Consider the following 12,844-nt stretch of genomic DNA (forward strand, 5'->3'; position numbering starts at 1 on the left):
TTGATCCCAACTCTTTTCTTCCCTCCCGCACGAGCTCTTCTTTGAACTCGAGCAGAGGGCTGGACTATAGTCCCTGAGAGAGAGAGAGCAATATCCTTTGCTTGGCACGTGGAAGAAGGCAGCCTTTGATACCAGAAAAATATCAAGAACGAAGAAGGCGAGGGAGAAGGTTCAATGTTCTGTTTCCTTTGAGGCTTATGCAATTTTTGGAACTTGAAGCAATGATAATCCTTGCCCGTCATGTTACGCGTCCGCGGTTGTATAAGGTCCAGTTTCAACTCTTTGCTGAAAGCTGGGATGGTCTTGTTCTTCTTATCTCTGAAGGGTATGAAGTTTCTTCCCATCGTCAGCAGTTTCGAGACCAGTAAAGTATTGTAGCGTGGCTGCAAAATACATAATGCTTGGGAGAGGAATAACAATACTGTTTACAACGAGGGTATTTACTTGGTAATTAACTATCAATCCAAGTTTGATGTGGCTACATTATTTATTCTATTTCTGCAGCATGTTGGAAAAGTAGCACAATCGGAAGGAGCTGAGCAAACAGGCAGACCAATATGAAGTGCTCACAAATATGCAGGCGAAGCATGACTTGCTTCACTACAATTTCGTCGAGTCTCGCCGTTTTTCAAAAGAAGTTAATAAGATCGTAACAATTAACAAATCGCACAAATGTAGATACTCCTCACGACTTGATTACCCTCAGGCCCTGGAAATCAAGATCTAAGTCATGGTCGACTCTGGATGATTTTACCCTCGCAAAGCTGTGCTAAAGCCATTATGTTTTGTCTTACAGAACATTACAAAGCTGTGGCGCAAACTGATTTCAGTTGGACATACTCACGAAATCAATAGGTCTATATGCCGCTTGAACATGCGTCTCAGTCACATTGACATTCACCTGGGCATTCTCGAGCGCGCCATTGGGCGACAGGAGCCTGGTGTCTTTGCTCGCAGTCTCAATCTTGAACGGTTCACTTTTGGTCTGGTTGAAGTGGCTAATTATTTGCAGCTTCTCTTAGTGACGAGGCGCAAACGGGACGGTTGACAACACGCTTTTGATACTTGACCGAGATATCACAATGCGTTGCATCACCTTGTGCAATAGTTTGAGATGATTGGAATTGTCATGTATTCGGAAGAATGACTTTTGATCATGTTCGACCGCGCTGAAATCGTCGATGTTCTGTTTGGTTTGATACATATATGAGAACGTTCGAGTCAGGCACATGCGTGTTGAGAGGGCTCGCCTTATGGACGGAAGGACAACGCGCATGTGCCTGACTCCAATTTTCTCATATCTATAGAGATGACCAGTGTCTCGTGACCACCTAGACTGAGGAAGGATGCCGAAGCCCACAATGTACTGCCGGTGGCAGCAGCAGCAGCACCTTGTAGGGCCGTGAGGGCTCGCTAGGAAGAGAAGATGGGCTCGCAATGGACCACGGCTCTCATGGTGAAACCGGCAGAGGTGCTAGCACCGCCGCCAATGATAAGAGAGGTCGCGATTCCGAAGCCTGTGATGGGGTTTTGGAGTGCCTAGGCTGAGGATAGAAAATGCATTGTTTGCTGCGACTTTAACCCACTAGACGCGGCACCAATCGCTCCTCCAATGGCGCCCGAGAGCAAGACTTCGCCGGCTCGTGCTCAGGTGAAAGACTCCTCTTAGACAGCCTTCATGTTGGTCTCAGTGTAGATGGCAAAGGCAAGGATTAAGCCGCCTAAAACTACAGTCAACAGGATCCGAACAATTTTGCCAGCTACGTGAGTGGTCTCCCCTAAGTGAAGCACTCGAGTGAAGTGTAGTGCTCGGTCAGGCTGATTGCAAATGTGATTTCATTTCATTTTTCGCCTGATGATCAGAACGCTTTCGCCAATGATAAGACCGAGGAACAGAAACAGCCTTATCCTGGCCGCTGAGGCTGAGCAATAATCTCGAAGTCTTCAATTTCTCTCTAGACTGGTTATAGATTCTTCCTCAAGGTAGATATTGTTGCTTCCAGCTCTTGACGGATGAAGCACCTAAAGCCAGAATGCGCTGTCGAATATACAGACGGACACAGTAATTAAAAGATCCCTCATCAATTATGTTGTCGAGATAGAAATTCATTTGATACTCATTGCCAATAAGTTTGTTTGAATGTGTTGATTATTATTTTTGTCCTATAACTCTCCAACTGTTGATTCACCAGAGCAGCCAATGTTCGCGCCTTGTATATGCACGCATGAATTCAAGTCATTTCTAAAATATTAAGCCATAAATTATGAGCCGGATGAATATACATTTATGTATCCCAATAGTGACATGTCCAACGCCTTGCTTGGTTCTGTGACAATCCCTGCCCGCCACGCGTCTCTAATTAAGTCCATTTCCGGTGTCAACTTTTTCCTCCGGGCGCGCCCCGGGCTGGGACGGACGGGATGATCTTGCGGCCGCGTGGCAGGCAGTGTTCAATTCATGGAGCTGCAACTGCGCGACTTGGCCCTTCCCAGGCCTAAGCTCTCGGCCTAATTCTGGAGACCTGGTGGGACTCCTTGACCACTTTCGATGGGGTTCATCGAACGTTGTCTCTTTGTGTGTTATGGTAATTGGGGGGGGGGGGGCGCTCGGCTCGCGTACTCGGATTTGTCGTGTTTCAAGACGGCCTTGTTTTGGAGGGACAGGGAGTTTACCTTGATCGTTCTCAGTCTGGAAAGTGGGAAGCACTTGTTAATTGAGCCTCGTTTCCTTCTTCTTTTCCTTTCATATTTCCTATGCAGCTTGTATAGGGACGGTTGAGGGCGGCGAAGGAAGGCGGAGTGGGCGAGTGATTACGTCTCCATCCAGGGCTCACGAGTCACGAGGTCACCGCCTCTCTTTCCCGGACTCAATGCAACCAACACATATTTCCTGTAGATCTATCTAGCCTACTCAACCTTGAAATGCGTGCTGGCGATAATCTACGAATTGATTGGAAATCACTGCATACAGGCATATACTGTCACGGCACGATCTCGGCAGGTTCAGCACGTCGTCGGTCCGATGCACTAGACCAATATTCCTACGCTATGCCTTCAGCAGCATGTACCTCGACAGGCACAAGTGCTTATTATCAAAGGCTCGACGACGTCTGGAGGACGACTTGCTCCTGTTCTCGTATGCAAGCCGTCCGGCCCTGTGGAGAAAAAGCATCGACCCCCGTGTTTCCCCGTTCTTGATTCCCCGCGTGCTCCACTGGTCAATCAATCTCCTGGGGAAAAACCGGATGAACAATCTGGAGGGTCGTTTCTGTCCCCGGCGTCTGACCCCGTCTGCCAAGGCCGTGGGGCGGTTGTGGTTCCTCGGTCAAGTTCCGGCTCTGCTGGAGTGGCAGAAAGGGGACACGGGCTTGGCGTGGATGAAGGTCGGCTTTTTCGGCGTTGGGGGGAGGGGGGGAGGAGGGGTTTCTTCCTCTTCCCTCTTCCACATGGGTTACTCAGTTAGCCCTCCAGAAAATCCCGGACTGTGAAGGTGAAAAAACAAAAATGAGAAGAAGAAAAGAAAAGGGAAAAGACAAAGGGACCTACTGTTATTCCCCAGACCCCTCTCTATTCCCCGTGGGTGCGAGAGGTCTTGTTATCTAGGGCCCTCCCCTCGGCTCTCACCTCCACAATTGCGCCGAGTTGCTGTGGTGCCGACTTTGCCGTTTAACCATGCTCCATTTTTTTCCCCCTTGCCCAATGTGAGTGATTCAGCTCGAGAAAGTCCACGTAGTATTTTGTGGAAACGGTTCAGATCTGGGTGAGAATGCATCTTATCTGGCTTGCCAACCATGGCTCTGAGGTTGAGGTCGGATTGTGGCCGAAACCTGGGGAAGGATACGCTGGGCCGTCGCGTGGCGGACGAAGATCTTGCCCATGGGGAAGTGGAAGCGGAAGCATACCTATCATGTTAAGTCGCAACGAGACGTGCAAGTGATGCTGTTTACGTGTGTCTCTTGAGATGTTGAGAGGAGTGTATTACTCAGGAAGGTCATACTTCAAGTCTGTTTGGACTTGGGAGGTTCAGCCTTGTCTATTTCCGTCCGCCATTCATACTTAAACGGCTGAACCGACCGAATAGGCGCGTGTGGTACGTATCCACAATACCGGAAGAACATTCTGAGACAAGTCATAAGGGATCTAAAGCCAGTTCAGTCATCCCTCTTCCATATTGTCGACTTCAAGAGGCCCCCCTTTGATTTCTTTTCTTCTTCTTTTTTCCTCTGTCCTCTTTTTGTGGTCTCCCTGGGCTACTCCTATACTAGAACCAGGGGGTTTTGTCATATGGTCCCCGGTAAATATGCTCTGCTCCGCTTCCAGATCATCTCTGGGGCTGCTCTGCCACGCACACCGGTGACATTGGCCTATCGAAGAAGGGGGAGTAGCACATCCTCCTATAGACCCAGAATATCGCCGCAAGTGTGGCCGAGTCCCAGCTGCGCGCGCCCCCCCCCCCCCCCCAGAAATGCCCACCAGGCCTGGGGGGTGGTATCCGGGGAACAGGACCTCCTGCAACGTCATCATCGTGTTCTCCAAGGTTCCTAACTTTACTTTTTTCTTTCTTCTTTTCTCTCTTTTGGGCCCTCTTTCCCTCTCCTCGGACCCGGTCTGGGGGTGACGGGCAGCTCCGGTCGGTTGCATTTCGGCGGGTCTAAAGCACCACTGACTGCATCACCAGGGTGCGGGCGATGGAATGCGGCTCTCGCTGCCAGGGCACACACGAGTGTGCTAGGATCTGGGTCGTCGACCCGGGCTATTGGGATCAGTCCTTTTTTGCTGCCAGCCTCGGAATTGCGATCAGTGGGCTCGGATGTTGTTGGTATGTCCTAATTAGGGGGTTCGTCGAGGTGGACAGTGAGCCGTCTATGTCCTGGCATGGATCCTGAGGAGACAAATAACAATTGAGAATATATAAACTGAATGACTTCCTCTTCGTGTCGATCCTCGTCTTTCCCCCCCCCCCCCCTCCTCCCTGTCCTTTTCGCCTCTATCCCTCCCACTCGTCGCAGTGTCAATACTCTCGGTTGACTAGTTGGCACTCAAAAAAAGGCGACAATGGTTGCAGCAGGAATCCAGAGTCAGTCGGCCGTTGGTCGTCTGGCGGCCGAGAGACAACATGGTATCGTGGGTATGCTCAAGAACCCGTACGTCTCCATGACGTGCTGTTTTGCTGCCCTGGGTTGTATCATGTATGGTTATGATCAGGGTGTCATGTCTCCTGTTCTTGTTATGGGTATGTATTGTATTCGTCTTCTCTCTTTCTCCATCTCTCTGTTCTTCTCTTTCTATCATATACTATTGCATCTGTAATGGATTTGTTTACTGACCACAACGCAAAACAGAGAACTTTCAGTCACAATTCCCCAGCCTCATGGGCGATACCATCCAGGGCTGGCTGGTTGCTGCCCTTGAGCTTGGTGCCTGGTTCGGAGCCCTTATCTGTGGTTACACTGCCGACAAGATCTCCCGGAAGTACTCAATGAACGTGGCCGTCATCATCTTCACCCTCGGGACCTGCCTTCAGTGCGCTGCCCAGAACCCAGGCATGCTCTTTGCCGGTCGTATCATCGGCGGTGTTGGTATTGGCATGTTCTCCATGGTCATTCCTTTGTATCAGGCCGAAATTGCGCCACCAGAGCTGCGAGGCTCCCTCGTCTCGCTCCAACAACTGTCCATCACCATCGGCACCACCATCGCCTTCTGGCTCGACTACGGGTTCCAGTTCATCGGAGGAAGCGAGTGCAAGCCCTACAACGTGCCAGAGGACCAGTGGTACATCGACGGTTCCTTCAACTACGAGGCCGCCCACGGCCACTTGTGCTCTGGCCAGAAGGACATCGCCTGGCGGTTCCCCATCGCCTTCCAGATGGTCTTTGCCTGGATCCTCTTTGTTGGCATGTTCTTCCTGCCCTTCTCACCCCGCTGGCTCGCCATGAAGCACCGTGACGAGGAGTGCATTGCCTCGCTGTCCAAGCTGCGTCGTCTGCCCGCTGACGACCCCGTCCTGCGTGCCGAGTTCCTCGAGATCAAGGCCGCCGTGATGTTCGACGAGGAGGTCGAGGCCGAGCTGGCTGCTACTGGCAAGTTTGGAACCTGGAAGCCGCTCTTTGCCAAGAACATGCAAAAGCGAGTCTGGATTGGAATCTGGCTCATGATCTTCCAGCAATTTGTAAGTCCTCCCCATTGCTTCCACAGACACGCTCTTTTTTTCTCAACACATGTAAATGTAAATGTGGATCGGATGCTAATAACAATTTGTTCTCTAGACTGGTATCAACTCGGTCCTCTACTATGCGCCCCAGATCTTCGACAGCTTCGGCCTGACCTCGACCACCGTGAGCCTGCTCGCCACCGGCGTAACAGGCATCTTGCAGGTCATTTTCACCATCCCCTCCGTGCTCTATCTCGATAGATTTGGCCGCAAGACCTTCCTGATCTGCGGAGCCATCGGCATGATGGTGTGCCACGCCATCGTCGCGGGCGTCGAAGGCAGCTTCATGTCCGACTGGAGCGCCCACGGCAACGCAGGCTGGGCCGCCGTCGCCTTTGTCTGGCTGTTCGCCGTCAACTTTGCCTACTCGTGGGGGCCCGTCACCTGGGTCCTCGCACAGGAGATCTTCCCCAACTCGCTGCGGTCCAAGGGCGTGGCCATCACGGCGTCGACGAACTGGATGTTCAACTTTGTCATTGGCCTGACGACCAAGGACATGCTGTCCACTAGCGGCATGTCGTATGGCACTTACATCTTCTTTGCGTGCTTTTGCGGTATGGGCGCTGTTTTCGTCTGGAAGTGTATCCCTGAGACCAAGGATAAGACGCTCGAGGAGCTGGATGTCTACTTTGGCGGGGACGACACCACCATCGCTGCCGAGGACAAGGCGCGCATGGATCGTATCTACGCCAGCCTGGGCCTGTCTGGTGTTGAGAGGCCTGAGGATCTGAACGAGAAGTCGCCGGCTGGTATCGATGTCAAGCACCACGATTCTGAGACGGATGCTTAATTGATCTGGTAGTGTAATATATCACTGCGTAGTAGGATTCATGAGTAGACAGGAGAAGATAAACTAAGAAATAACATCTGCAATGCACAGGAGAATGCTTTACTGTACTATGGGACCACAAGAACGTCATTTAGCTCCTCAATTCGGATTGCGGTGCTGCTTATAGTCAGCAGTCTAAAGGTAACTAGACATCACGAGTTGCCTAGATATATCGAGAAAGGCGCAGTCTGTGTTAACAACGTGAGGGGGAAAATGTTATTGGGGGCTAGCAAACAAGACCTTTCGGCAATATCCTGGGTGTTTTCCCTGTTTCAGCAATTCTGTATTCCTATCTCTTTATTTTGTGAAACTCTCAATTAAGAGGCATGTCGAGCCAGAAGTTGCTGTAGCAGTTGCAAGACTTTCTGGTACTCTGTCACAGTCGCAAGGAGCTTCTGTTCCTGCTGGAGGCCGGAAAGAATCCTCTGCTGTTCCTCAAGCCTGCGCAGAACTTCATCCTGCTTCCTGTCCACTTCCCGCAGCCGCTGGCTTGCCTCTCTGAGTTCCCGCCTGTGGTGGTACTCGACCTCTCTGATCACCTTTTCCGACAAGTTCTTGATTCGAGTCACTGTATTCTGCAATGCCTCGCGTGCAGAGAGTACCGAAGATGACGCCACCAGGATATTTGATTTTGGCATTCGGTGGAATTTCAATGTGGATTCCATGCCGACGACCATTTCCTTGCAGAGTGACTCGAACAGCAGATGGATGTTCCCCTCGGGGTACAGCTTATATTCTCGCTCGCACATCACGAAGGCTTCCTGCATCTCCTCAAGACTGTTCAGCATAGATTCAGTCTGTGCAGCACGCGATGCGGTCTGTATTTGTGTTCAGTTAGCATCTCTCAATCAACCATTTGCATCCGCGGTCACGCCTCAGCTCTCATTATACTGCTTACCTTCAACAAGAACGCCGAGGCTCCCCATATGTAATTATATGCATCGTCACTCGGTACCAAGTTGCTGAAAACACCAGCGTTGTTGAAGAGTTTGGTGATGCGCGGCAACAATGTTGCGCGGCGGGTGTCGAATCCTTTGGATTTCGCCGAAGACGGCTGAAGGCTCTCCATTAGGTCATCGATTGACACTGGTTTGCTTAGGAGGTCTTGGACGTCTGGCTTTAACGACTTGAGGAAGTGATCCATGGATTTACCACTTGATATTGACATCTGACCATGTAGAAACGCCGTGTCCTGCTCGGACATGCCGATGTTCTCTGGATCGTCCTGTGGCTGTTGACCCCCGGGAGGAGAGGTTGAAACCGAGTTCATCGAGATCGCATTGGCTGTAGCATTGGGATTATCTTCCTCAACCAGCCCAAGTGGTGTTTCGAGGTGTGTCTCCAGAGAAAGAGAAGGAAAGTCCTGAGAAAGCTGAATGATGCGCCGGTCACCTTCCTCATGTTGCGCCTCCGCAATGCCTGACAATTCGCTGACCCTTTGCAACAAGCGATGTTCAAGTTGTTGGAGACTGATAAGCATCGCATCTTTGAGCTTATCTACTTGCAAGGACATTGAGACGCCGTTTTCTTGAATGTGCATGTCGATCGAGCTGAGGCCCTGGGCTGTAGCAGCATCCGCCTCGCTGTACAGTACAGAATATCATCAGCACCTTGCGGTTCAACAACAATGAAGTATAAAGTCCTCAGCATAAATATATGAAAGACCTGGAGAGACTTACATCCCTGAAAATGCCATACCAAGCAGGAGAGTCTGTTTCGTCCTATCGAGCCTCCTCGTAGCCTTCTCAAGCTCTCCCGCTTTAACTACCCACGAGACGCTCTTTGTCAGCTTCCCAGCCAGCCTCCCCCACTCAATACCTCGGTCTGTATGAAGTGCAGACACGCCAGTCCAGATAGCCTTGAATTCAGCCTCACACCCCTTTAGGCATACAAGGATTGTTTCCAAGCCGAACATCTGGCTGCCCGTGACCGGAGAGATGCCCATGATCCGCGAAGCTGACATCCCGATCTTCAATAGGATGGATCTCAGCAGCTCGAGCTCGGTACAGAAGTCGCGGACTTCCTGTGGAGCACTCCTTAGGCTGCTGAAGAACTTGTAAATTTTACTTCCCACGCCCACGACCGTCTCTGCTAGCGCGATGATATCGAAGGGGCTAGCCATGTCGGCCAGGGTTTCTGGGCATTCGCTCCCAAAAATGGCACAAAGCTGGGAATAGCCACCTCTGAGTCTTTCTCTTCTTCAATTTTGTGAGCACAGCAAGACCTTTATGTATGGGTATAAGGAAAACAAAATCTGCCTTGTGGCTATGCTGACCAGCTGTGGGGGGCGTATGCTGATTGGGCCTGCTTGAGTTGCATTCTAGCGTTGGAAACCTGCATGGTACCGTACCGCGCTGCTGCGGCTGTGCATCACATTCAGCTCTGCCGGTTGATTTTGATTAGCCCTGCGATGCTGTGCATTTGCAAGTAATTACCGGACAGTTCTGATCCTAGCAACACCAGTTGATGAGGAAATCATTGTTGCTTCAGATCCGACAAGAGTTACCCACTTAAGTGATTAATAAGCAATTGCCTTGTGTGCTATATGCGAGATAGAAAAGGCCCGTATTGCTAGGCGCTATTGAAAGACGAGAGAAGAAGAAAGAAGGGACAGCCAGATGTTCAAACTTCCAAGGTTCCTGAGGCTGTCCAGGGCCCTGGGCTAGCGATTCACTGGCCCTCTCATACAATATCATTCCTTGAGCTTTGATGCATTATGCGTATCAACCGAAACCTCACACTTTGACACGAGCTACTACCAGCTTCTCAGTCCGACAGATAATCAACTTCTGTCCCATCCGTCGTCCATGCCTTGCGAATGAGACTCGTACTTGTGATGCGCATGCCCACCGCACCATATCCCTCGGGGTCTGCGTCTGATAGGAAGACCAGAAAAGGTTAGCCTAGGCAAGACCAGTATAATTGTGGGTAATGCCAGGGGGAATAAGTACTTACAGTCCTTGGGGACTAGCCTCTCCTCCTCTCCGTAACCGATTTCATCATCTAATAGTTCTCCGTCATACTCTCTCATCCATTGCCAACCCAAGACGCAAACACTGACTAGGAGCGTGGCGGTGGAGATGGCCAGGAGCACGTATAAAAACATGTCCACGGCGTAGGCCACCTCGTCAGACAGGTCAGGCCGTTGTCGGTTGGGAGAATGATGGTAGATGGCGTTACATGCGTCCATCTTGGCGGTCAGGAGTTTTTTGGGGCCGAATTTATGTGGATGGGATGGATGGATCAGATGTCGAGAAGTCGGAGACAAGAAAATCGTATGCCAGAGAATAGCCAATGGAAAGTAAGAGGTCCTCGTTGCAGGGAATGAATCAGGAACGTAAATAGTGTAAATGGTTTGTTATCGTAATTCAGAGAATGAAAGAGGATTTATTGATGTTCAGTGTAGTATAATGGCCAAGAGCACTAATTGAAAGAAATATGCAGTGGTTGTGACTTGATCTCTATATAGAGAAATGCAGGTGTTGGATACTCTCCTAGGTTATGGGAATTCTGGAGAGACTCAGAGGGGGATCAGTATATTAGTACTTCTTCATGATGAAGACAAGCCTTCTAGGCTCATCTCGGCGTTTCTTATTTTTCTCCGCCTTTCCATTTAGTGTATGTTCGAAGGTTATTGGATCAATGATTTGAGCGCGTATTCCACACTACAATGCCTAGCCCTGTGACGGCCGCAATTGGTGCCGGCAGCTTGAATTCCTAGTAGAGCATGTGTGTGCTAAAGCACATCAATAGTCATGGCATAGTGAAGGCTTTGATATACTATAAGAATACATACCAGAGATCGGAAGAGTCGGCATGTGATAGGCCCTTCTTAGGGCAGTCTTTGATACCACGCAGAGTTACTCTTCGCCTAGTTCCAGGGCCACATAATACTGTTTTTGTAACTTGATAGGGATTTCCCTCTGGGACTTGTCACATGATGGATTACTGAAAGGAGAGAAGGAAAGATGGGACCGATTCCTAGGGCCCTTATAATAGTATTTGACCTAGCTGGAAAGAAACCATCCCCTATGCATAAGCAGGGAATGTCGTGTACCCAGGCACAACCTCCTTCCACACAGGCCCCTCCCTGAAATGCTCCACCCATTTGACCAACGGGGCCGGGATCAGATCCTTCCTGCCGGCATCACACATGCGAGCAAAAAAGGTGAGAACATCAGCGTCCAGAATTGTGGGAGTAGTCCCGAAGATGTAGTCCACCGTGTCGCCGGTGCCGTTCTTCTCCCGCACCGCGAGAATCTTGGCGCTGAAATCCTTGACGCGTTCGATGTTCACATCCAGGTTGGCCTGGCTGAAAATCTTGGGGGCGTTTTCGAGACTATAGTAATGGCTGGTTAAGAGCTGGTTCCGGGCTAGACCTTTGGGTGTTGGCGGCACTCACAACTTGGCTTTTGCTTCCAGCGCCTGCCTGTGCGTATCAGAAAGATCCGGCTTGGCCAGCAACTCCTTCACCTTGTCCATGAATTTGGCCGGGTTCTTGGTGTCCAGCGGGAATGTCAGCACGGGCATGCTGATCTTGTACACCTCGCCGACCAACTCCCTGATCGTCGCCTCGTGCTCCTTGGGCAGGAGGGACGGATACCACTCGCTCATGTAGTACGCGATATCGGCACTCTCGGGCATCGGCTTGGGCCCCAGCAAGACCTCGTTGGCGAGGACAGGCACCTGGCCCTTGGGGTTGATTTTGGTCATGTACTCTTCCGAGAGCTGCTCCGGCTCGGCAGGGCTGATGGAGATGGGCTGCTTGTGCAGAGTCATCTCGGGACGGTCGGGACGCGGGGCGCCGCGCAGCGCAAAAGTCAAGCGAACCATGGTGGAGAAGACGGAGTAGTACCCGTAGTAGAGGGTGAACGGCGCAGAATAGTCGGTCGAGGCCATCTTGTCGATTTTCTTCCTGTGGCGCCTTGACTGTGTGATCGCTTGAACTGGAGAGGAATCAAGAGAATGGAAATTCTACCAAGCGTTCAGGTCATGGGAAATCAGAAAATCGTCTGTTGGTAAGACTTAATATGAGCCTAAAGTTCTACAATTGTAGACCTCCAGGGTGTGAGAGCGGCTTTAGTCGGGAGCGGAGCTGGAGCAATGCAGTCAGCTCTTTAGTAAGCAGTAGGACCAATTCGACAAATATTGGCTCTTGGGGTCGATGCCTAGCGTGTGAAGGAATGCATCACGGAGTTATCGCGAATAGAAAATTTCTCACGGAGAGGCGGAGCTCGTGTTTGCATGTCAGCTCAAGGTCAAGCCTCAAGAAACATGCCACAGGTAGCAGGTCGTCACCACCTTGCTCTGATCTTCTGTTCTCATTATGGCCAGCAGGCGCAGCGTTTGCGACATTCAGATGGCAGGGGCACAAGAGGTGCGACTCAGAGAAAGCTGTTTTTGTGCCATTAGCTCTCATGATTCCCAAAGTCGGAATGCTATTTCTGACGACGAAAGTGAGCGACATTGTACCCGCATTTATGTTCCCACGGTCTTGCTGCTGAACTGTAGGCAGGCTGCTTAAGATGTTGTGCAGGTCGTATCGTTGTGGTAGCAGGATCAGAACCCGTTGACCCCTGCCCTGGGAAATACCAAGCAAGCTGTAGTGTAAGTAATATTGTGGCTGTCAGGCTACAATGGTGAGCTTGACACCATCATTTCTCGTCACAATTTATTTGAGAGCATTGTACATAGGTACTTATGATAAGGCCATATTGAAGAAAGGGAAAAAGGGCATTGTTTATTATTTTGCTTGTTGCTTCCAGGCCGGTCGACCTGGTGAGCCCTAACCCAGCTCGGCCCGT

The 12,844-nt window shown here is 50.7% G+C and overlaps 4 protein-coding genes across 4 annotated transcripts; 1 reads left to right on the plus strand and 3 right to left on the minus strand.

Annotated features, from left to right (window-relative positions):
• Positions 1-5,055: 5,055 nt before the first annotated feature.
• On the plus strand, positions 5,056-7,135 carry M406DRAFT_338617 (putative sugar transporter; the record flags this gene model as incomplete). Its single annotated transcript, XM_040921364.1, has 4 exons — positions 5,056-5,233; positions 5,343-6,169; positions 6,267-6,960; positions 7,092-7,135. 4 exons carry the CDS (start codon positions 5,056-5,058, stop codon positions 7,133-7,135), a joined length of 1,743 nt encoding a protein of 580 aa, XP_040778903.1.
• A 222-nt stretch (positions 7,136-7,357) lies between these two features.
• Positions 7,358-9,162, minus strand: M406DRAFT_70047 (uncharacterized protein; the record flags this gene model as incomplete). Its single annotated transcript, XM_040925306.1, has 3 exons — positions 7,358-7,858; positions 7,939-8,623; positions 8,720-9,162. 3 exons carry the CDS (start codon positions 9,160-9,162, stop codon positions 7,358-7,360), a joined length of 1,629 nt encoding a protein of 542 aa, XP_040778904.1.
• A 644-nt stretch (positions 9,163-9,806) lies between these two features.
• On the minus strand, positions 9,807-10,230 carry M406DRAFT_70048 (uncharacterized protein; the record flags this gene model as incomplete). The annotated part of the gene is made up of 2 exons (XM_040925307.1): positions 9,807-9,916; positions 9,996-10,230. The coding sequence occupies 2 exons, from the start codon at positions 10,228-10,230 to the stop codon at positions 9,807-9,809; spliced, it is 345 nt and encodes a 114-aa protein (XP_040778905.1).
• Positions 10,231-10,999: 769 nt separating this feature from the next.
• M406DRAFT_355772 (uncharacterized protein) lies at positions 11,000-12,718 on the minus strand. The gene is made up of 4 exons (XM_040923253.1): positions 12,490-12,718; positions 12,262-12,434; positions 11,443-12,135; positions 11,000-11,379 (listed from the first exon to the last, which is right to left on the minus strand). Exons 3-4 carry the CDS (start codon positions 11,937-11,939, stop codon positions 11,070-11,072), a joined length of 807 nt encoding a protein of 268 aa, XP_040778906.1. The 5' UTR covers positions 11,940-12,135; positions 12,262-12,434; positions 12,490-12,718; the 3' UTR covers positions 11,000-11,069.
• Between the last annotated feature and the right edge of the window lie 126 nt (positions 12,719-12,844).

This window comes from Cryphonectria parasitica (genome assembly GCF_011745365.1).
Source record: "Cryphonectria parasitica EP155 unplaced genomic scaffold M406scaffold_3, whole genome shotgun sequence".
NCBI lineage: Eukaryota > Fungi > Ascomycota > Sordariomycetes > Diaporthales > Cryphonectriaceae > Cryphonectria > Cryphonectria parasitica.

Coding starts and splice junctions, on each gene's coding strand:
- M406DRAFT_355772 (XM_040923253.1), bottom strand. CDS start 11,939: ATGGCCTCGACCGACTATTCTGCGCCGTTCACCCTCTACTACGGGTAC. Junction 11,380..11,442: donor CTGGAAGCAAAAGCCAAGTT/GTGAGTGCCGCC, acceptor CCATTACTATAG/TCTCGAAAACGCCCCCAAGA.